This window comes from Mastacembelus armatus, chromosome 18 (genome assembly GCF_900324485.2).
Source record: "Mastacembelus armatus chromosome 18, fMasArm1.2, whole genome shotgun sequence".
Lineage (NCBI taxonomy): Eukaryota > Metazoa > Chordata > Actinopteri > Synbranchiformes > Mastacembelidae > Mastacembelus > Mastacembelus armatus.
The window spans coordinates 700,519-724,140 of record NC_046650.1 but is presented as its reverse complement, the minus strand read 5'-3'; the positions used below and the strand labels follow the sequence as shown (position 1 = coordinate 724,140).

Here is a 23,622-nt window from a genome sequence, read left to right as displayed (position 1 = left end):
CACAAATGGAGTCGGGCCGGGTGATCTGGCTGGTTTTCCTACCCCACCTAAGGACCTCCCAGTCCAAACTGGACGAACAACTGAGGAGTTGGAACTCACTCTGAGGATTCGGGAGGTGGAATTACAGAACAAAAGGTTGGAGGTGGAAGCCATGCACCTTAAGGTAAGGGTTCTGGAGTTGGAGCAGGGAGCTGCTATCGCTGCCAGTCCCTCCTTTCAGTCACCTGTTTCACGACCCCACGAAGGCTTTGATGTTAGTAGGCACATTGCATTGGTACCACCTTTTAGAGAGTCTGAGGTAGACTCGTATTTCAGCGCATTTGAACGTATAGCTGCCACCTTAAATTGGCCACGAAATGTATGGTCTCTATTGCTTCAGTGCAAATTTGTTGGGAAAGCCCAAGAAGTATGTGCGTCACTGTCTATTGAAGACAGTTTAGATTATGACAAAGTTAAAACCACAGTCCTCCGTGCGTATGAGTTAGTGCCAGAGGCTTATAGACAAAAATTCAGGAATTGTGAAAAAACTGCTACACAGACATATGTAGAGTTTGCACGAGAAAAGGGCGTTCTATTTGATAAATGGTGTCAGGCTAGTAAGGTTACAACCTTAGATAATCTACGTGAGCTTATGTTAATGGAAGAATTTAAGAATCATTTACCAGAGAAAATCGTTCTTTATTTGAATGAACACAAAGTTTGCTTAACCAATGGAAAAAAAAGGAGAGTAACAGTGTCTCTGTTACGAGATCAGGTTCTCCCCGCGATGTCATCATAAACATACCCAAGTTTAGTGTTTTCAAGCTTTCTAGCCATATAATTCTTATTTTTATGAGCCAAGTATTCGCTGAGATTCTGGTTGTTTTATTTACGTGTCTGTGAAGAGAAATGGCAGAGACAGAAAAGTCCGAGAGCGCACCCTGTCGGCTTTCTTTATTTAAAAAAAGCACAACGTTTTGTTGTTATTATGATGGTATACCACTAAAACTAGACCCTTTACAGATTTGAATGATATACTTCTTTTATCTGTACGATCAGAATTGATGGAGTAATTTAAGTTTGTTTCAGCCTTATCAGAAAAAGATGCGTCAAAACGCGCCGGCGCGTGCGTCGACCCCAGAGGGTTAACCATCTGGGGTCTGAGGGTGTTTTGGGGTCCTGTGCAAGTTTTGACATGCCCTGACAGTTGTGCTTTTTTTCAGTTGCTTTTAAACATATTAATGGCTAAAGTCTGGTAACACTGTAATCAGCACAAACCGGGCTACAATATGTGAGCTGCAAGTTTATACATGATTGTGTTTTTGAGAAAACAGCATTTATGCATGGTTAGTGCAAAACTAAAATTTTTAAGTCACTGAAATTAGGCCATAAAACACATACAGAACATTGGTTCACAAGACTTCTAAGAAATGCATCTTGTAGCCAAAAGTGTTTGCTTCACAATGATGTGAATGTCATCTTGTTCACTCATTCACAGAAAACAATACAGTGATTTAAATTTTCTAAGACACTTTTTGTTTAGAAAGGGCATATACAGGAAGGTGTGTCTGAGCATGAATGTGATTTACCAGAGAAGACAAAGACGCACTCAAAGAACTGCACAAAGTACCGCATAATGAGCTTTTCAGGCAATGTGGCTGAGAGGGGATTAGCCCTCTGGGGTCGACGCACGCGCCGGCGCGTTTTGACGCATCTTTTTCTGATAAGGCTGAAACAAACTTAAATTACTCCGTCAATTCTGATCGTACAGATAAAAGAAGCATATCATTCAAATCTGTAAAGGGTCTAGTTTTAGTGGTATACCATCATAATAACAACAAAACGTTGTGCTTTTTTTAAATAAAGAAAGCCGACAGGGTGCGCTCTCGGACTTTTCTGTCTCTGCCATTTCTCTTCACAGACGCGTAAATAAAACAACCAGAATCTCAGCGAATACTTGGCTCATAAAAATAAGAATTATATGGCTAGAAAGCTTGAAATGTTTTCTTTTGAGTGAAACAATTCAAGTCAAAAACAAATCATCACTTTTTATTTAATCCGTATGAACGTAAGGAGAAGTCCGTTTTTTCCTGTCTCACCTCATTACAGGTAATGCGGTCCCGCCTTGTACACTGTCCACTGTTCACATGTAAATAATCTCAGGTGAACCAGGTAAATATGTGCACGCCCCCGAGAAATGACACAAAATATCAAACTTCATCATAGAATTTACTCACTTTTTCGGCGCGTTTGGATGATGGCGCGTTACGCACGTGAAGCGGCGTTCCTTACATTCCTCACAGAGACAAATAGCTTAGCTTATCCTCAGAGTAAAAACACTGATTTTTAACTCAAATGAGGATCGTTTGGCTCCTCATTGTGTTGTATTGTGCTGCACTAATCTGTCCCATCTACATTGACTGAAAGGCTCATTATGCGCGGCTTTGTCTGGACGTTCAGTGCATCTTTTGTGTTCTCAGGTAAATCACATGACTATTCATCCTCAGACACACCCTCTTGCATATGGCCTTTCTGGACAAAAAGTGTCTTAGAAAATTTAAATCAGTGTATTGTTTACTGTGAATGTGTGAACAAGATGACATTCACAGCACTCTGAAGTAAACACTTTAGCCTACAACATGCTGGTGTCCAAAGTCTTGTGAACCAATGTTCTGTTTGTGTTTTATGGTCTTATTTCAGGGAGTAAAAAATTGTAGTTTTTCACTAACCATGCATAAACACTTTTTTCTCAAAAACACAATAATGTATAAACTTGCTGCTCACATATTATTGTAGCCAATTTTGTGCTGATTACAGTGTTATTAGACTTTAGACATTAATATGTTTAAAAAACACTGAAAAAAGCACAAATGTCAGGACATGTCAAAATTTGTCCAGGCCCCAAAAACCCCCTCAGACCCCAGAGGGAACAGAAAACAATACAGTGATTTAAATTTTCTAAGACACTTTTTGTTTAGAAAGGGCATATGCAGGAAGGTGTGTCTGAGCATGAATGTGATTTACCAGAGAAGACAAAGACGCACTCAAAGAACTGCACAAAGAACCGCATAATGAGCTTTTCAGTCAATGTGGCTGAGAGGGGATTAGTGCAACACAACACAATACAATGCGGATCCAAACGTTCATCATTTGAGTCGTGTTTTTCCTCTGAGGAGCAAGTAAACTATTCGTCGCGGTCTGGGACATAAGAAGCATTTCTTCACTCGCGTAGCATGCCATCATCCAAACGCACAGAAAAAAGACGTTTTATGTCATTTCTCAGGAGGCATGTACGGAACTACCTGGCTCACCTCAGGCTATTTCCATATGTGACAGTGCGCTCAGTGTGAGGTGGGATTACGTTAGTTATGAGTTGAGACAGGAGAAAACGTACTTCTCCTTACGTTCATATGGATTAAATAAAAAGTGATCATTTGTTTTGAACTTGAATTGTTTCATTTACATTTCAAGCTTTCTACCCATATATTAGTTAATTTTATAAGGCAAGTATTCACTGAGATTCTGGTTGTTTTATTTACGTGTATGTGAAGAGAGATGACAGAGAAGACAGAGAGCGCACCCTGTCTGCTTTCTTTAAGAAAAACAGAGTTTTGTTATTATGAGTGTATACAAATCAAACTAGACCCTTCACAGATTTGAATGATATGCTTCTTTTATCTGTACGATCAAAATTGACAGAGTAATTTAAGTTTGTTTGCTGAATTAGGGGATAAGGTTTATGTTAGCTAGTATTGCCCGATGTATAATTACGTGATATTTATAGTGGAGATATATCATGTTTTATATTGATATTTTAGAATAGGTTTAAAAAAAAAAGCATACTACTGAACAACATTAGTGTTTAAACATTAACACTTATTTTTGTATATTTCCCTCCGTCCACCAACAAGGATTTTGAAAGGTGTTGTTGAAGAGATGTTATTGAAGTTTAGGCTTTCAGCTTTAACTTTAACAAAAATATTGCATGAACCATTAAGGAATCAGAACCATTTTTATGCATAGACCCCCATTTTCAGAATCTTCTAAATACAGTGGGTACGGAAAGTATTCAGACCCCTTTAAATTTTTCACTCTTTGTGTCATTGCAGACATTTGCCAAAATCAAAAAAGTTCATTTTATTTCTCATTAATGTACACTCAGCACCCCATCTTGACAGAAAAAAACAGAAATGTAGAAATTTTTGCAAATTTATTAAAAAAGAAAAACTGAAATATTACATGGTCATAAGTATTCAGACCCTTTGCTGTGACATTCATATTTAACTCACATGCTGTCCATTTCTTCTGATCCTCCTTGAGATGGTTCTGCTCCTTCATTGGAGTCCAGCTGTGTTTAATTAAACTGACTGGACTTGATTAGGAAAGGCACACACCTGTCTATATAAGACCTTACAGCTCACAGTGCATGTCAGAGCAAATGAGAATCATGAGGTCGAAGGAACTGCCCAAGGAGCTCAGAGACAGAATTGTGGCAAGGCACAGATCTGGCCAAGGTTACAAAAGAATTTCTGCAGCACTCAAGGTTCCTAAGAGCACAGTGGCCTCCATAATCCTCAAATGGAAAAAGTTTGGGACGACCAGAACTCTTCGTAGACCTGGCCGTCCAGCCAAACTGAGCAATCATGGGAGAAGAGCCTTGGTGAGAGAGGTAAAGAAGAACCCAAAGATCACTGTGGCTGAGTTCCAGAGATGCAGTAGGGAGATGGGAGAAAGTTCCACAAAGTCAACTATCACTGCAGCCCTCCACCAGTCGGGGCTTTATGGCAGAGTGGCCCGACGGAAGCCTCTCCTCAGTGCAAGACACATGAAAGCCCGCATAGAGTTTGCCAAAAAACACATGAAGGACTCCCAGACTATGAGAAATAAGATTCTCTGGTCTGATGAGACCAAGATTGAACTTTTTGGCATTAATTCTAAGCGGTATGTGTGGAGAAAACCAGGCACTGCTCATCACCTGCCCAATACAATCCCTACAGTGAAACATGGTGGTGGGAGCATCATGTTGTGGGGGTGTTTTTCAGCTGCAGGGACAGGACGACTGGTTGCAATTGAAGGAAAGATGAATGTGGCCAAGTACAGAGATATCCTGGAAGAAAACCTCTTCCAGAGTGCTCAGGACCTCAGACTGGGCCGAAGGTTCGCCTTTCAACAGGACAATGACCCTAAGCACACAGCTAAAATAACAAAGGAGTGGCTTTGGAACAACTCTGTGACCGTTCTTGACTGGCCCAGCCAGAGCCCTGACCTAAACCCAATTGAGCATCTCTGGAGAGACCTGAAAATGGCTGTCCACCAACGTTCACCATCCAACCTGACAGAACTGGAGAGGATCTGTAAGGAAGAATGGCAGAGGATCCCCAAATCCAGGTGTGAAAAACTTGTTGCACCATTCCCAAGAAGACTCATGGCTGTCCTAGCTCAAAAGGGTGCTTGTACTCAATACTGAGCACAGGGTCTGAATACTTATGACCATGTCATATTTCAGTTTTTCTTTTTTAATAAATTTGCAAAAATTTCTACATTTCTGTTTTTTTTTTTCTGTCAAGATGGGGAGCGGAGTGTACATTAATGAGAAATAAAATGAACTTTTTTGATTTTGGCAAATGGCTGCAATGACACAAAGAGTGAAAAATGTAAAGGGGTCTGAATACTTTCCGTACCCACTGTAACTGGGCAATCTAACATAAAAATATTGAAAACTGTTATTTTTAATACTTGGATGCAAATCTTTTGGGGTCAATATTTGCCTGAAATCCAGAATCTAATTTTTCCTGCTGCAGTGGAAAAGGAGTTACTACCATCAACAAATAAAGAAAGCAAATCAGAATGTGAAAGCTTATAATCTGGGAGGAAAAAACAGCCTTTAGAACTTTAGAATGAGATTGCTGATAAAGACTTTTACACAACACATACTCTGTGCTCTTTCTCAGCCTGCGGAAGCCCCCTCCTTGAGTAATGGCCTCACCAGACTCAGTGTACAACTCCAACGCCTTGGAGCCACACATCTCAAGTGTAAGTTGATTTATATGTCATGCTTTGTCTGTTTGTATTCTAGTGGTGTACAGTGGGTACGGAAAGTATTCAGACCCCTTTAAATTTTTCACTCTGTGTCATTGCAGCCATTTTCCAAAATCAAAAAAGTTCATTTTATTTCTCAATGTACACTCAGCACCCCATCTTGACAGAAAAAAAAAACAGAAATGTAGAAATTTTTGCAAATTTATTAAAAAAGAAAAACTGAAATATCGCATGGTCATAAGTATTCAGACCCTGTGCTCACTATTGAGTAGAAGCACCCTTTTGAGCTAGGACAGCCATGAGTCTTCTTGGGAATGGTGCAACAAGTTTTTCACACTTGGATTTGGGGATCCTCTGCCATTCTTCCTTGCAGATCCTCTCCAGTTCTGTCAGGTTGGATGGTGAACGTTGGTGGACAGCCATTTTCAGGTCTCTCCAGAGATGCTCAATTGGGTTTAGGTCAGGGCTCTGGCTGGGCCAGTCAAGAACGGTCACAGAGTTGTTCCAAAGCCACTCCTTTGTTATTTTAGCTGTGTGCTTAGGGTCATTGTCCTGTTGAAAGGTGAACCTTCAGCCCAGTCTGAGGTCCTGAGCACTCTGGAAGAGGTTTTCTTCCAGGATATCTCTGTACTTAGCCACATTCATCTTTCCTTCAATTGCAACCAGTCGTCCTGTCCCTGCAGCTGAAAAACACCCCCACAACATGATGCTCCTATCACCATGTTTCACTGTAGGGATTGTATTGGGCAGGTGATGAGCAGTGCCTGGTTTTCTCCACACACACCGCTTAGAATTAACTCCAAAAAGTTCAATCTTGGGCTCATCAGTCCAGAGAATCTTATTTCTCATAGTCTGGGAGTCCTTCATGTGTTTTTTGGCAAACTCTATGCGGGCTTTCATGTGTCTTGCACTGAGGAGAGGCTTCCGTCGGGCCACTCTGCCATAAAGCCCCGACTGGTGGAGGGCTGCAGTGATAGTTGACTTTGTGGAACTTTCTCCCATCTCCCTACTGCATCTCTGGAGCTCAGCCACAGTGATCTTTGGGTTCTTCTTTACCTCTCTCACCAAGGCTCTTCTCCCACCATTGCTCAGTTTGGCTGGATGGCCAGGTCTAGGAAGAGTTCTGGTCGTCCCAAACTTTTTCCATTTGAGGATTATAGAGGCCACTGTGCTCTTAGGAACCTTGAGTGCTGCAGAAATTCTTTTGTAACCTTGGCCAGATCTGTGCCTTGCCACAATTCTGTCTCCGAGCTCCTTGGGCAGTTCCTTCGACCTCATGATTCTCATTTGCTCTGACATGCACTGTGAGCTGCAAGGTCTTATATAGACAGGTGTGTGCCTTTCCTAATCAAGTCCAATCAGTTTAATTAAACACAGCTGGACTCCAATGAAGGAGCAGAACCATCTCAAGGAGGATCAGAAGAAATGGACAGCATGTGAGTTAAATATGAGTGTCACTGCAAAGGGTCTGAATACTTATGACCATGTGATATTTCAGTTTTTCTTTTTTAATAAATTTGCAAAAATTTCTACATTTCTGTTTTTTTCTGTCAAGATGGGGTGCTGAGTGTACATTAATGAGAAATAAAATTAACTTTATTGATTTTGGCAAATGTCTGCAATGACACAAAGAGTGAAAAATTTAAAGGGGTCTGAATACTTTCCGTACCCACTGTATCTGTGTTGGGACTGCATAGCTGTATCACCTTAAGATGAAATATCAATGTGACTACTGTTTAAGGAGACAGGGGTTCCGCATCCACTTAGGTGGATCTAGGTTGTTAGGTGTAGATTCAAAAAACAATAAATGTTTTTTTTTTTTTGGTTTTTTTTTGGTTATAAAACTAGGGATGTCCAAATTTAATCTCAAAGGTCTGTATGTGACGTAGTCAAGGCATTTGTTTTTTTTACTTGATTCTGTTATGTGTCCACTGTCACACAGTTGGAGGAGCACAACGCAATTAAAATTTGTGCAGTGTGAAGATGTAGGGCTGCAACAAACGACTATTTCAATAGTGGATTAATCAGTCGATTATGTTTTCGATTAATTGGATTATTTTACAAAAAAATATAGAGAAGTCTGTTTTCAATTCAATTCAATTCAATTCAATTTTATTTGTATAGCGCCAAATCACAATACAAATCATCTCAAGGCACTTTACAAAAACTAAAACTAAAAACCCAACAATTCCCTTATGAGCAAGCACTTGGCGACAGTGGAGAGGAAAAAACTCCCTTTAACGGAAGAAAAAAACCTCCAGCAGAACCGGGCTCAGTTTGGGCGGCCATCTGCCTCGACCGGTTGGGGTGAGTGGATAGAGCAGAGAGAAAAGAACAGCAACAATAAACAACAAATAGACACTGCAAGTTGGTGGGGCCAGTAACTGCACATCAGCGATAAACAGCTCCAGGACCAGGGACACCTGCAGAAGGTACAGAGAGAGAGAGAAGAGAGAGAGGGAGGGAGAGAGCACAAACTAGGGGAGAGAGAGAGCACAAGGTTAGTAACATTCAATGGTGGAATATACATGAGGTGGGAGAGAAGGGGGGGTAGGGTAGGGGAGCTCAGTGCACCGATGGTCCTCGGGCAGTCTAGGCCTATAGCAGCATAACTAACTAAGGGATGGTTCAGAGTTGCCTGAAGCCAGCCCTAACTATATGCTTTGTCAAAGAGGAAGGTTTTAAGTCTAGCCTTAAAAGTACAGAGAGTGTCTGCCTCCTGAACCCAGGCTGAGAGCTGGTTCCACAGGAGAGGAGCTTGATAGCTAAAGGCTCTGCCTCCCATTCTGCTTTTGAGAACTCTGGGAACCACAAGTAGGCCTGCACTCTGAGAGCGAAGTGGTCTATTGGGATAATATGGTACTATGAGGTCTTTAAGGTATGAAGGAGCTTGATTATGAAGGGATTTGTATGTGAGAAGAAGGATTTTAAATTCTATTCTATATTTTACAGGGAGCCAATGAAGAGAAGCCAATATAGGAGAAATATGATCTCTCTTGCTAGTTCCTGTCAGGACTCTGGCTGCGGCATTCTGGATTAATTGGAGGCTTTTTATTAAGATATTAGGACATCCAGATAGTAATGAGTTACAGTAATCTAGCCTTGAGGAAACAAACGCATGGACTAGTTTTTCTGCATCATTTTGAGACAGGATGTTCCTAATTTTGGAAATGTTGCGCAGGTGAAAGAATGCAGTTCTAGAAATTTGTTTTATGTGTGAGTTAAAGGACATGTCCTGGTCAAAAATAACTCCAAGGTTTTTTACAGTAGTGCTGGAGGCCAGGGCTATGCCATCTAGAGTAGCTATAATTTTAGAAAAGTTATTTCTGAGATTTTTAGGCCCAAATATAATGACTTCTGTTTTCTCCGAGTTTAAAAGTAAAAAGTTACTGGTCATCCAGCCTTTATGTCAGTTAGACAGGCTTGAAGTCTGGTTAACTGGTTTGTGTTAACAGGTTTAATAGATAGATATAACTGAGTGTCATCCGCATAGCAGTGGTAATTAATAGAGTGCTTCCTAATGATATATCCTAAAGGAAGCATGTACAGGGTGAACAGAATCGGTCCTAGCACAGAACCTTGTGGAACTCCATAACTAACTTTTGTTTGTGTGGAAGGTTCATCATGGACATGAACAAACTGGAATCTGTCCGATAAATAGGATTGGAACCACTTTATCGCTGTTCCTCTGATACCAATCACATGCTCCAGTCTCTGTAATAAGATGTTGTGGTCAATGGTGTCGAATGCTGCACTAAGGTCTAGGAGGACAAGTATCGAAACAAGTCCATTATCTGAGGCTAAGAGAAGATCGTTGGTAACTTTCAACAGTGCTGTTTCTGTACTATGATGTGCTCTAAATCCTGATTGGAAATCTTCAAATAGTTCATTCCTGTGTAAGTGGTCTGATAGCTGCTTAGCAACAGCTTTTTCTAGGATTTTAGAAATAAATGGCAGGTTGGATATTGGTCTATAATTAGCCAAGACACCTGGATCAAGACTAGGCTTTTTGAGTAAAGGTTTGATTACTGCGGTCTTAAAGGCCTGTGGTACGTAGCCTGATACTAGAGATAAATTTACCAAGTCCAATAAAGATGAGTTCATTAATGGCAGGGTGCCTTTAAACAGTCTAGTCGGGATGGGGTCCAAGAGACACGTTGATGATTTCGATGAAGCAACTACTGATGTAAATTCAGAGAGATCTATAGGAGAGAAGCAGTCTAAACATAACTGAGGTCCTACAGATGATTCAAGAGCTACTGTAGTAAAAGATTCATTTATTGCAGGTATAGGAAGCATCTGCTGAATTTTATCTCTAATAGTTGTGATTTTATTTGTAAAGAAACTCATAAATTCATCACTGCTGAGAGCTAAGGGAACACTGGGCTCAACGGAGCTGTGACTTTTTGTCAGCCTGGCTACAGTGCTGAAAAGAAACCTGGGATTGTTCTTATTTTCCTCTATTAGTGATGAATAGTATGCAGTTCTGGCTTTACGGAGAGCTTTTTTATATGTTAGTAGACTGTTTTTCCAGGCTAGAAAAATTTCCTCTAAGTTTGTGGAACGCCACTTCCTTTCCAGCCTTCGTGATGCCTGCTTTAAGGTACGAACATGTAAATTATACCATGGGGCTAGTCTTCTCTGAATCACTAACTTCTTTTTCAGAGGGGCTACAGAATCAAGCGTTTCACGCAGTGAGGTTACAGCGCTGTCAACAACATGATCAATTTGGTAGGGAGTAGGATTAAGGCAGCTGCCCTCCATTATGTTTATACTTGGCATAGATGCAAATAAAGATGGAATCATTTTCTTAAATTTATTAACAGTGTTGTCGGATAAACATCTGCTGTAGTGGAATTTTCTTCCAGACGCTGCATGATCCATCATTTTAAATTCGAAAGTTATTAAAGAATGATCTGACAAAACAGGATTTGGGGGGAAAATTATTAGATGTTCAATTTCGATGCCATAGGTCAGAACAAGATCAAGGGTGTGATTAAAACAGTGGGTGGGTTTATTAACGTTTTGAATGAAACCAATTGAATCTAATATAGAATTAAATGCAATGCTGAGGCTGTTATTTTCAACATCTACATGAATGTTAAAATCTCCCACTATAATGACTTTATCTGATCTAAGCACTAAATCAGACAGGAAGTCAGGGAATTCAGTTAAAAACTCTGAGTAAGGAACAGGTGGACGGTACAAAATGACAAGTAGAACTGGTTTTTGTGTTTTCCAGTTTGTATGTGAGAGACTAAGAGTGAGGCTCTCAAATGAGTTATAACTGTTCTGAGGATGAAAGTTTAATAATAAGTTTGACTGGAAGATTGCAGCTACTCCTCCACCTCGACCTGTGCTTCGAGGAACATGATAATTTTTATGACTGAGGGGGGTTGATTCATTCAGACTGACATATTCATCCTGCTGTAACCAGGTTTCAGTAAGATAAAGTAGGTCAATTTGGTGATCAGTTATCAAATCATTTACTAACAGAGATTTAGATGAAAGAGACCTGAAATTTATTAATCCACATTTGACAGTTCTGTTTTTCTGTTCAATAAGAGGAGTGGTCTTAATTTTTAAGTTTTTATGAATAACTCCTCTTCTGTTAACTTCTGATTTGTTTGATTTATATGTTCGAGGGGCAGACACAGTCTCTATGTGGTTTGAAGGGGGCGGCGGCTCTAAGGAAACTGCAGAGAAGCGTTTTAGACTGAGTCTCTGCATCCCGGTCCCCACCCTGGATTGTCAGGATTTAGGTCGGCTAAGAAACTCGGCCAAATTCCTAGAGATGAGATGTTTTCAATGTTTTATTTTCAAAATATGGCCATCAACCTGTTTAACTGCTCTCTCTGCAAATCAGTCTGTCCATTATTGAGACTGTATATAACTTCGATCTGCTCTAGGGGTGTAACAATATACCAATGCCACGGTTTGGTTTGGTTCATGGTTTTGGAGCCATGGTTCACTTCGGTTTGCTGCCGTGGTAGGGTTCATGTCATGGATGACAATGCTAGGGAACACTAGATTAACAAAATTTATTAAGAACAATAACTGAACTTTATCTTTATTAAGTTTATACACTGGCCTCACTTTTTTCAGCATACCTGAGTAAACTAAAATGAAATAACTCCAATGTAGACCAGTCAGAAAAACATTTCTCTCTTTAGTGAAGTCAGCTTTCTTGAGTAAACTAAAATGAAATAAATCCAATGTAGACTAGTCAAAAATAAATACTGGTTTGTCTACTTTAACATGCACTTGGAATGTTCAATTAAGTTTTAGGTTCTTCTTCAAAAAGACCATCATATCCACATTCTCAGGTGAGAGGCTTGCTCTCTGTGCTGTAACAATGTCCCCTGCAGTAGAGAACACCCTCTCAGTGGGGACAGATGTTGCTGGGACTCCAAGATAGCATTTAGCCAACTTGGCTACATGAGGAAACGGGCTCTCATTGTCCTTCCACCATACAAGTGGATTTGACGCCACTGGAAGAGTTGGCACTTGCCTGTAACACTCAATCTCTTCTTTAACCATTTGCAATGGAGACTTGTGTGCAGGAGTGCCTGGCTCCACTGGGAATAACTTTCCAAACAGTTCAGAGATTGGTGCTCTTTTGGCTGGAGGATCACTACTGCTGGATGCCACATCTAACTGCTCCTGTGAGGCCTGGGCCTAACCAGGACAAAGCCAGAAAATAGTTCAGTGTTTCAAATTAATATTGCTAATTGCAATTCACATCTGACACATAGAACTATCAAAAACAAACATAGTGATGCTTATTTCTGATTATCTAAGTTTCTGTTTAGATAGACAGATGCTGAAAAATGCTGACAATGCTGAAATTTAATGAAAAAAATATGCATATATATTGTATTTGTAAAGTGGTTTTCACAAGACATGTTTACTAGTGTTATGCATTGCAGGACTATGTGAAACTAAATAGTATTGGTAAAATTTAATTTATTAAATTAAGTTTGGATTAAAACAAAAAAATACCTGCTGGGGATTGTTTTCCAGAATCCTCTCCATCAGGCTGTTAAAGATGTTTCTGTGCATGGTCTCATCAAGAAAAGGCAGAGATTTAAAATCTGGGTCAACTGTAGTGCTCATATGAAGAACCTGCACAAGTATTGAGTCAGATTCTGGGTATCTTTTGATTACGTTGGACAAAATGGCAGATTTGATAACCTGTTGGTTACCCCGGTCCCAGACCTGGGATATTTCCAGATTTATTACAAAAGATCGTCAGACAAATTTGAATAAAGTTCAACAAACCATATATCAAATTAAAGGATAAAGTCTCACGATTCAAATGGTATAAAGCAATACAGGATTGAAATATCACAGCGACTACAGTTTCTTAATGTTTAACAACAGTACAAATATTGGAAAAACGCTAGTTCTTACCTTTTCTGTCGTGTTACTTCGTACATATACTGAAACTTCAAGTATTGCATATCCTTTTTTTCGTTAGAATCCAGGGACCATAGTGCATCCATGTTTTAGTCCAAAAGACGTATTATCCCAGAGTAAATCCATAAAACCATCATCCTCCTCATGAAATGTTTTAATCCAGTTTGTTTTACAGTTGATTTCGCCGTTTATTCAGTAAAGATTGACATAGCAAGCTTCTGTGAATCACATGAGCCCTCAATCAAACATGCTTGTTATTTTTTACACCGTAACTAAGCATAAAACCAATAGGAATCACCACTGAGATCAAATCACACCCATGGGATAGGACAACTTCTAATGGAAGTAGAACCAGCCAGTCACATTGTTTGGCAATGATGACTGGCGTATCTTGTAGCCAACGAAACGCTCTTTCCAGCAATGTATTACACTGTATAGCCGATAAAGCGTAAGGGGGATTTAAACGGCCCCCACCGCTACAGTAAGTTGCCTTGACAATGGTGGGCACACAGTGGACGAAGCTAGAGGGGGGAGGGGAGTCATATTTCATATTTTACAGTGTGCAATAATAAACTGGAAAGCTTTTCCTTCAAATGATACCAAGGTCATTAATATAACCCGTAAAATGTAAAGACCAGCTAGTTTAATTTGGGTATGTGCTGTTCGGCCATGTGCCAAAAAAGGGGCGGGGTGTTAACAACTGTTGTATTTGTGTCACTAACTTTCATAGATTCCAGTATGGTGTGTTTCAGTGGCATTATCATTAAAACTGTTGGGAGCTGTTCTATGCTCAATAGAGTTGTGACCAGTTTCAGTTGTTTAAGAACCTGAATGATGTCCTCAGCTACTTTTACATCTTCATCAGACAGAGTAACAATGTCCTTTATGTTCCTCTTAACACTCCTGTCTGTAAGTGCTGAGAAAACAGCAGCCTGTTGTTCAAGGTAGCGCTCAAGCATGTCATCGCTTGAGTTCCACTTGGTGGGAACATCCTGAATGAGCTTATGTGGATGCAGTTGGAGCATCTCTTGTTTGTCCTTAAGTACTGTAGTACTTGGTAGTGCTATGATGGAAAAAGTGACTATCTTTTGCACCGAATATTTGGTGAAAATCCGGCTGCTTCAACTGCATTAACAATATTTTTGGCGTTATCTATTGTCACAGGAATAGTGGTATTTTCTGTCGAGTTTCCACTCTGCTACAGTTCCCTGTAGTATTTCCAACCGATGATCACTTGTGTGGCTTTCATAGATGGAGTGTGTCTGCAGAACAGGATTTGCAATTGCAGTTGTCTTAATGTAGTGCGCCGTGATCGTAATGAAGGAGTGAGTTGCACGGGAGGTCCAAACATTTGTAGTTTAAAGCAATGAATTTTGCATTGCTCAGGTCCTCCACCAGTTTGGCTTTTACTTCGCTGTAAAGTTGAGGCAGCACATTCTGACTGAAATGCGGTCTGCTCAGTAATTGGTATCTGGGCTTCAACACATTTAGCAAATGTGTGAATCCATCATTCTCAACAAGTGAAAATGGGTGCATATCTAGAGCCATGAAAAAAACTATTGCCTTGGTAATCGTATGCGCACGGTCGGAGTTAGCTTGTAGTTGCATTCTAAAGGCAGTGCTAAAGCTTTCATGTTTTTGATTCTTCTTTCGTGTGCCGCTGATATCAATGTTGGGGAATTCCATTTGTGTACTCCACTGGAAAACCAAAATGTTCCCACACAGGAGACTTAAATGTGTTCGGGGGTTCTGCAATCTCAATACTATGCGGAGCAGCCATCCTGCGTACAATAATTCAATTCAATTCAATTCAATTTTATTTGTATAGCGCCAAATCACAATACAAATCATCTCAAGGCACTTTACAAAAACTAAAACTAAAAACCCAACAATTCCCTTATGAGCAAGCACTTGGCGACAGTGGAGAGGAAAAAACTCCCTTTAACGGAAGAAAAAAACCTCCAGCAGAACCGGGCTCAGTTTGGGCGGCCATCTGCCTCGACCGGTTGGGGTGACTGGATAGAGCAGAGAGAAAAGAACAGCAACAATAAACAACAAATAGACACTGCAAGTTGGTGGGGCCAGTAACTGCACATCAGCGATAAACAGCTCCAGGACCAGGGACACCTGCAGAAGGTACAGAGAGAGAGAGAGAGAGAGAGGGAGGGAGAGAGCACAAACTAGGGGAGAGAGAGAGCACAAGGTTAGTAACATTCAATGGTGGAATATACATGAGGTGGGAGAGAAGGGGGGGTAGGGTAGGGGAGCTCAGTGCACCGATGGTCCTCGGGCAGTCTAGGCCTATAGCAGCATAACTAACTAAGGGATGGTTCAGGGTTGCCTGAAGCCAGCCCTAACTATATGCTTTGTCAAAGAGGAAGGTTTTAAGTCTAGCCTTAAAAGTACAGAGAGTGTCTGCCTGCTGAACCCAGGCTGAGAGCTGGTTCCACAGGAGAGGAGCTTGATAGCTAAAGGCTCTGCCTCCCATTCTGCTTTTGAGAACTCTGGGAACCACAAGTAGGCCTGCACTCTGAGAGCGAAGTGGTCTATTGGGATAATATGGTACTATGAGGTCTTTAAGGTATGAAGGAGCTTGATTATGAAGGGATTTGTATGTGAGAAGAAGGATTTTAAATTCTATTCTATATTTTACAGGGAGCCAATGAAGAGAAGCCAATATAGGAGAAATATGATCTCTCTTGCTAGTTCCTGTCAGGACTCTGGCTGCGGCATTCTGGATTAATTGGAGGCTTTTTATTAAGATATTAGGACATCCAGATAGTAATGAGTTACAGTAATCTAGCCTTGAGGAAACAAACGCATGGACTAGTTTTTCTGCATCATTTTGAGACAGGATGTTCCTAATTTTGGAAATGTTGCGCAGGTGAAAGAATGCAGTTCTAGAAATTTGTTTTATGTGTGAGTTAAAGGACATGTCCTGGTCAAAAATAACTCCAAGGTTTTTTACAGTAGTGCTGGAGGCCAGGGCTATGCCATCTAGAGTAGCTATAATTTTAGAAAAGTTATTTCTGAGATTTTTAGGCCCAAATATAATGACTTCTGTTTTCTCCGAGTTTAAAAGTAAAAAAATAACAGCCGAGTGTGATCGTTCACTCCCAAATCACATGACTTGCAGGAAAACAGTAACTTTAGAGAATAATATTTAGAACAAAATTTACAATAAAAGCTCTTATTAGTCGTTACTAATACCATTTAATCAAATGTGAGCGAAGAGAAATTAGTTAAAATTAGTCAGATAAGTGACATCAACCTCAACAATAGGCAGCAGGGAGCATGAGAGTACCATGGTATGCTACGAGAGTTCCACAATACGTATTGTGGGTGGTGTGTCGTGATTTTTTAGTTTGGTTTATATTGTTACACACCTAAAATTATCTGACCTGTTCATTTGTTCCTAGTTTCAATCTATCTAGTCTGTTCAGTCTTAAAATATGTTTTGCCTGTGGGCAGTATAGCAGCAGGATAAGATGCCGGACTCTGAATTCTCGCATCAAGTGAGACTTTTAGTCTTACTATGGTGCCAAAAAAGAGGCTTTCCTGCCGATACACATAGCAACTATGGTGCATAGCAGCTTTCCACCTGCATGTCCACCATTATCACTTGCATTTACAAAGTAGCCTGGGATGGATTCAAATCCTCAGTCTGAATCAATGTTTTGGTCTGCCGCTTATGTGTGCTCTGTTGTCTCCCACTGTGGCTGAATGTGTTAAAATGACACATATACACGACATATACACATATACGACATATAAACTCCAAACTGTCTCAGAACGTGATTGTCAAGACAGTCTGGAGTTTATATGTGAAAACAGAAACTTTTAATCCACACTGACTCTGACCTGTGTCAATCATTAGAACAGTATGTATGGCTGTTTGTCTGTATGTATATGTGTCGGTGTGTGGCGTTTTCGCCATCAGCTTCACAGACACAGTAGCTACAAAAAACTAAATGCACTAGGGGAAATACAGACCTGAAGCCTAAAAATACAGAGATTAAGTGTGACATAGGCCTCATGTCATGTCTTAGAGTCAGTGTGGATTGACATCAGATTAAACAGAAGTCTGTCTGCCCAGTGAGATGATGAAGTTACTGTGTCAATTGGCATGAAAACCTTTAACATTTTTAATGGATTACTGATGATCTGATCACATAACAAGAAAACATAAGAAAAACTAAAACAAGAACTATCCACATAGTGTAAAAATTGTTTAATTTGTGGGAAATGTGACTTTCTATCTGCTTCTGCCATTTTTGTCTCTGCAGCTGCTCACCGTATCAGTATAACACCACAAACAGCTGCATCAGTAGATCCAATACAGTCATACGTACATGTAATCATAATACAGCAAAAAAAAAAGGTTTTAAAATGCATAAAACTGGTATGTGCAATTGTTGCAAAAATTGTACCATCTAAAAGTGTGTTGAATTGAGTAGTTGTACTGCTGTGGGGAAAGAAACTATTTTTCATTCTGTTGGTGTATGCTTTTATTGGTCTGTAAGTGCAGGAGTTGAAACAGATCATGTGCTGGGTAGGTGTTGTCTTTTTATGTTTTTGCTCTGTTAATGCAGCAGCTGTTGTACAGGTACTCAAGCATGGTCAGGTTTGTGCCTACAATAGTTTGTGCTGTTTTCACAATGCGGTGAAGAGCCTGCCTGTCTGCTTGTGTTCAGCTGCTGTACCAAGAAGTCAAACAGTAAGTTAAGACATATTTTAGCTTGTGTACTTGGTTATTTAAAGAAGTTAACAATAATCAGTGCTGAAATTTTCTTTTGAGCCACCTAAAAATATTTTGGTGTGCTTCCTTTAGTTTGTAAAAAACAAATAAATTAATAAAACATTAAGAAACAGCTGGGATGCATGCGTTTTTAGCGCATTGCAGAGCTGTGTCAAGCATATACATATATAGCATATCCAGCTGTCTATGTGGATGCTGCTCTAACTAGGAGCGCATATATAGACCTTTTTCTATTCAATTCAAATCAATTCAATTTATTTGTATAGCGCCAAATCACAATACAGTCATCTCAAGGCACTTTACAAAAAACAAAAAAACCACAACAAATCCCTTATGAGCGAGCACATGGCGACAGTGGTAGGGGAGCTCAGTGCACCGATGGTCCTCGGGCAGTCTAGGCCTATAGCAGCATAACTAAAGGATGGTTCAGGGTTACCTGAAGCCAGCCCTAACTATGTGCTTTGTCAAAAAAAAGGTTTTAAGTCTAGCTTTAAAAGTACAGAAAGTCTCTATTGGGATAATATGGTACTTTGTCTTTAAGGTATGAAGGAGCTTGATCCTGAAGGGATTTGTATGTGAGAAGAAGTATTTTAAATTCTATTCTGGATTTAACAGGGAGCCAATGAAGAGAAGCTAATATAGGAGAAATATGATCTCTCTTGCTAGTTCCTGTCAGAACTCTGGCTGCAGCATTCTGGATTAACTGGAGCCTTTTAATGGAGTTACTGGGACATCCTGATAGTAATGAGTTACAGTAATCTAGCCTTGCAGTAACAAATGTATGGACTAGTTTTTCTGCATCATTTTGAGACAGGATGTTCCTAATTTTGGCAATGTTGTGCAAGTGAAAGAAGACTGTTCTAGAGATTTGTTTTATAGGTGAGTTAAAGGACATGTCCTGGTCAAAAATAACTCCGTTTTTCACAGTAGTGCTGGAGGCCAGGGCTATGCCATCTAAAGTAGCTATAATTTGAGAAAAGTTATTTCTGAGGTTTTTAGGCCCAAATACAATAACTTTTGTTTTCTCTGAATATAAAAGTAGAAAGTTACTGGTCAGCTTTTTTATATGTTAATCGACTGTTTTTCCAGGCTGCATAAAATTCTTCTAAATTTGTGGAACGCCACTTCCTTTTCAGCCTTCGTGATGCCTGTTTTGAAGGTACAAATAAGTAAACTGTACCATGGAGCTAATCTCCTCTGATTCACGAACTTCTTTTTCAGAGGGGCCACAGTATCAAGAGTTTCACACAGTGAAAGGGTGCAACAGTGTATTTATTTATTTTCATTTGGAGTACACAAATCATGTTATGCTTTTGCCAATCTGTATTACAGTCTTATACAGTGTGGTATCTGTGCATGTTACAATTGTCTTTCTGTTTAGCTGAATGCTCAATTCAGAAGACTATTATGTATTTGTCACAAGATTGTAGGGCATGAAATGGACTCAGTTTTCCAAACTAGAAATGTTTAAATGATGTTGTCTCTGACTTGAAATATTACATCGGACCCCTGTCACACTTATCAGGTGATTACCAGCTGTTGCCATCCAAGAGAAGATTTAGAGTTCCACTGGCTAGATTAAACAAATTTAGGAATTCTTTTGTTTCTCAGCCTAATAAATTTTTAAATCATGATTTGGTTAGACTAAGCCTCATTTGTAGCCTGATACTAACGGTGATAGTGAGTAGCTATTTTCAGTTTGTGGTTATTGTACTCACTTTTTCTGTGCGTTTGGATGATGGCACGTTACACGGGTGAAGAAGCATTTCGTATGTTCCAGACAGCGACGAATAGTTTACTTGCTCCTCAGAGGAAAAACACGACTCAAATGATGAACGTTTGGATCCGCATTGTATTGTTGTGTTGCACTAATCCCCTCTCAGCCACATTGACTGAAAAGCTCATTATGCGGTTCTTTGTGCAGTTCTTTGAGTGCGTCTTTGTCTTCTCTGGTAAATCACATTCATGCTCAGACACACCTTCCTGTATATGCCCTTTCTAAACAAAAAGTGTCTTAGAAAATTTAAATCAGTGTATTGTTTTCTGTGAATGAGTGAACAAGATGACTTTCACATCATTGTGAAGCAAACACTTTACACTACAAGATGCAGTTCTTAAAAGTCTTGTGAACCAATGTACTGTTTGTGTTTTATGGTCTTATTTCAGTGACTTAAAATTTTTTGTTTTTCACTAACCATGCATAAACGCTGTTTTCTCAAAAACACAGTCGTATAAACTTGCTGCTCACGTTATTGTAGCCCAGTTTGTGCTGATCAGACTTTAGCCATTAATATGTTTAAAAGCAACTGAAAAAAGCACAAATGTCAGGGCATGTCAAAACGTATATGTCTCATACAGGTGACCCCAGAGGATTAATTTGTACTGTGATGTGATGCATCAGACTGGGTTGCTGGTCCACTAAGAGAATTTCAGCATTTTCACTCTCTTCAGTGCATTTTTGTCTGTTTGGGGCAGTGTCTAGCACAGGTTAACAATGACTTCCACCACTGTAGCTTTATGTTAGTCTTCCCCAGAGCATGCTCACAATTTCTCTTCTGAATGAACACCTCAGGACAAAAAGCCTGCTCTTTTGAATTGTTGGAAAGCAGTAAGTTTTTAAGTCATTGGAATAATATAATTTGTGAGGAATTTGGGCGGGTGATGATATTTGAACATAATGACTGTTTCTTTTTGTATTTATTTATTTACATATGACAAATAGAGGTGCAATTTAAGGACAGAAAGATAAACACAGAAATACACATACATTGCACCTAGTAACAAACTAAGAGACCAACAGAAAGCAATAATGTGTGCAAGCAATAATTTTTATTTTAATCATTATGTTTCTACTGTGAATTATTAAGATGTGGTGTATACTCAATTAGGAATGCCATCAGACTGAGCAGTAGCACTACAGACTTACAGTGGGTACGGAAAGTATTCAGACCCCTTTAAATTTTTCACTCTTTGTGTCATTGCAGCCATTTGCCAAAATCAAAAAAGTTCATTTTATTTCTCATTAATGTACACTCAGCACCCCATCTTGACAGAAAAAAACAGAAATGTAGAAATTTTTGCAAATTTATTAAAAAAGAAAAACTGCAATATCACATGGTCATAAGTATTCAGACCCTTTGCAGAGACACTCATATTTAACTCACATGCTGTCCATTTCTTCTGATCCTCCTTGAGATGGTTCTGCTCCTTCATTGGAGTCCAGCTGTGTTTAATTAAACTGATTGGACTTGATTAGGAAAGGCACACACCTGTCTATATAAGACCTTACAGCTCACAGTGCATGTCAGAGCAAATGAGAATCATGAGGTCGAAGGAACTGCCCAAGGAGCTCGGAGACAGAATTGTGGCAAGGCACAGATCTGGCCAAGGTTACAAAAGAATTTCTGCAGCACTCAAGGTTCCTAAGAGCACAGTGGCCTCCATAATCCTCAAATGGAAAAAGTTTGGGACGACCAGAACTCTTCCTAGACCTGGCCGTCCAGCCAAACTGAGCAATCGTGGGAGAAGAGCCTTGGTGAGAGAGGTAAAGAAGAACCCAAAGATCACTGTGGCTGAGCTCCAGAGATGCAGTAGGGAGATGGGAGAAAGTTCCACAAAGTCAACTATCACTGCAGCCCTCCACCAGTCGGGGCTTTATGGCAGAGTGGCCCGACGGAAGCCTCTCCTCAGTGCAAGACACATGAAAGCCCGCATAGAGTTTGCCAAAAAACACATGAAGGACTCCCAGACTATGAGAAATAAGATTCTCTGGTCTGATGAGACCAAGATTGAACTTTTTGGCATTAATTCTAAGCGGTATGTATGGAGAAAACCAGGCACTACTCATCCCCTTCCCAATACAATCCCTACAGTGAAACATGGTGGTGGGAGCATCATGTTGTGGGGGTGTTTTTCAGCTGCAGGGACAGGACGACTGGTTGCAATTGAAGGAAAGATGAATGCGGCCAAGTACAGAGATATCCTGGAAGAAAACCTCTTCCAGAGTGCTCAGGACCTCAGACTGGGCCAAAGGTTCGCCTTTCAACAGGACAATGACCCTGAGCACACAGCTAAAATAACAAAGGAGTGGCTTCAGAACAACTCTGTGACCGTTCTTGACTGGCCCAGCCAGAGCCCTGACCTAAACCCAATTGAGCATCTCTGGAGAGACCTGAAAATGGCTGTCCACCAACGTTCACCATCCAACCTGACAGAACTGGAGAGGATCTGCAAGGAAGAATGGCAGAGGATCCCCAAATCCAGGTGTGAAAAACTTGTTGCATCATTCCCAAGAAGACTCATGGCTGTACTAGCTCAAAAGGGTGCTTGTACTCAATACTGAGCACAGGGTCTGAATACTTATGACCATGTGATATTTCAGTTTTTCTTTTTTAATAAATTTGCAAAAATTTCTACATTTCTGTTTTTTTCTGTCAAGATGGGGTGCTGAGTGTACATTAATGAGAAATAAAATGAACTTTTTTGATTTTGGCAAATGGCTGCAATGACACAAAGAGTGAAAAATTTAAAGGGGTCTGAATACTTTCTGTACCCACTGTATATGCATTAGGATATTTTAATTTGACTGAATCTCACAATCTTTTCCATTTTACACTTCAGCCTATACTTTTTGTATATTTGTTTTTATGTCATAAATAACTCACCTTTGAAATACTAAGTGGAATACAAGTAAAATGCATTAATCAATAAATATTACTGTCTGTGTTTGTAGACCCCCAGCGAGTCTCTGAAGATGGATTTGTTGGCAGATGTGTGTCTGTTACCAGGAGAGGACAGAATTATAGGTGAGTGTAGCTGAACCATATGAACAATTGTCATCTTCTTTTCCTATACCTTTGCCATCAGTTATTTTTATAAATGACTCATCGTCTGATACAGACGATTATACTATGATATAATGATAATCAGATTTAGTAGAATACAGTGGCTTCATAAAGTTTCCAGACTTCTTCACTTTTTATGCAATGTATGTTATAGGTCTGATTGTAAAATGATAAAATTACAATTTTCCCACTAATCTGCAGTCACCCATAAACAGAAAGTGTTTTTTTTTAATGTTAAATTGATAAAACTCAAAATCAAAAACCTCTTATATACAAAAGTGTTAAGTCAGTACTTTGTAGACGCTCCTTCAGCAGCAATTACAGCAAGGACACTGCAGCTCTGTGCTCCCACTCTCTGTGCCTGTTTGGTTGTTTACATGTACATGTCTTTCTCAGTACATTCTGTTGGGCAAACATCATCTACGGCTGGCACAATCTCCTTGATATAGGAAATGTAAGCCAGAGGAGTATTACAGTAGAGTTTCTCCGCATGACATTCTGGTGGACATAGCGAGTACGCCCAGCTTGCTGTGGATTACTATCCCAGTGGGATGGAGGCGGTGGCGACGCAGGGATAGGAAG

General features: G+C 39.9%; 1 protein-coding gene across 4 annotated transcripts in view; it reads left to right on the top strand.

Moving 5' to 3' along the window:
* Positions 1-23,622, top strand: part of mtm1 (myotubularin 1) — an 86,597-nt gene that overhangs the window by 5,682 nt on the left and 57,293 nt on the right. For 3 of the 4 annotated variants that reach the window (XR_003296272.1, XM_026317430.1, XM_026317416.1), the window contains exons 2-3: positions 5,931-6,012; positions 22,929-23,001. Coding sequence is in view for 3 of the 4 variants with exons in the window: in XM_026317430.1 (XP_026173215.1) it covers positions 5,956-6,012; positions 22,929-23,001 (130 nt within the window). In the remaining variant the exon portion in view is untranslated. The remainder of the gene's footprint in view (positions 1-5,930; positions 6,013-22,928; positions 23,002-23,622) is intronic. The other variant, XM_026317439.1, reaches the window with a different exon arrangement.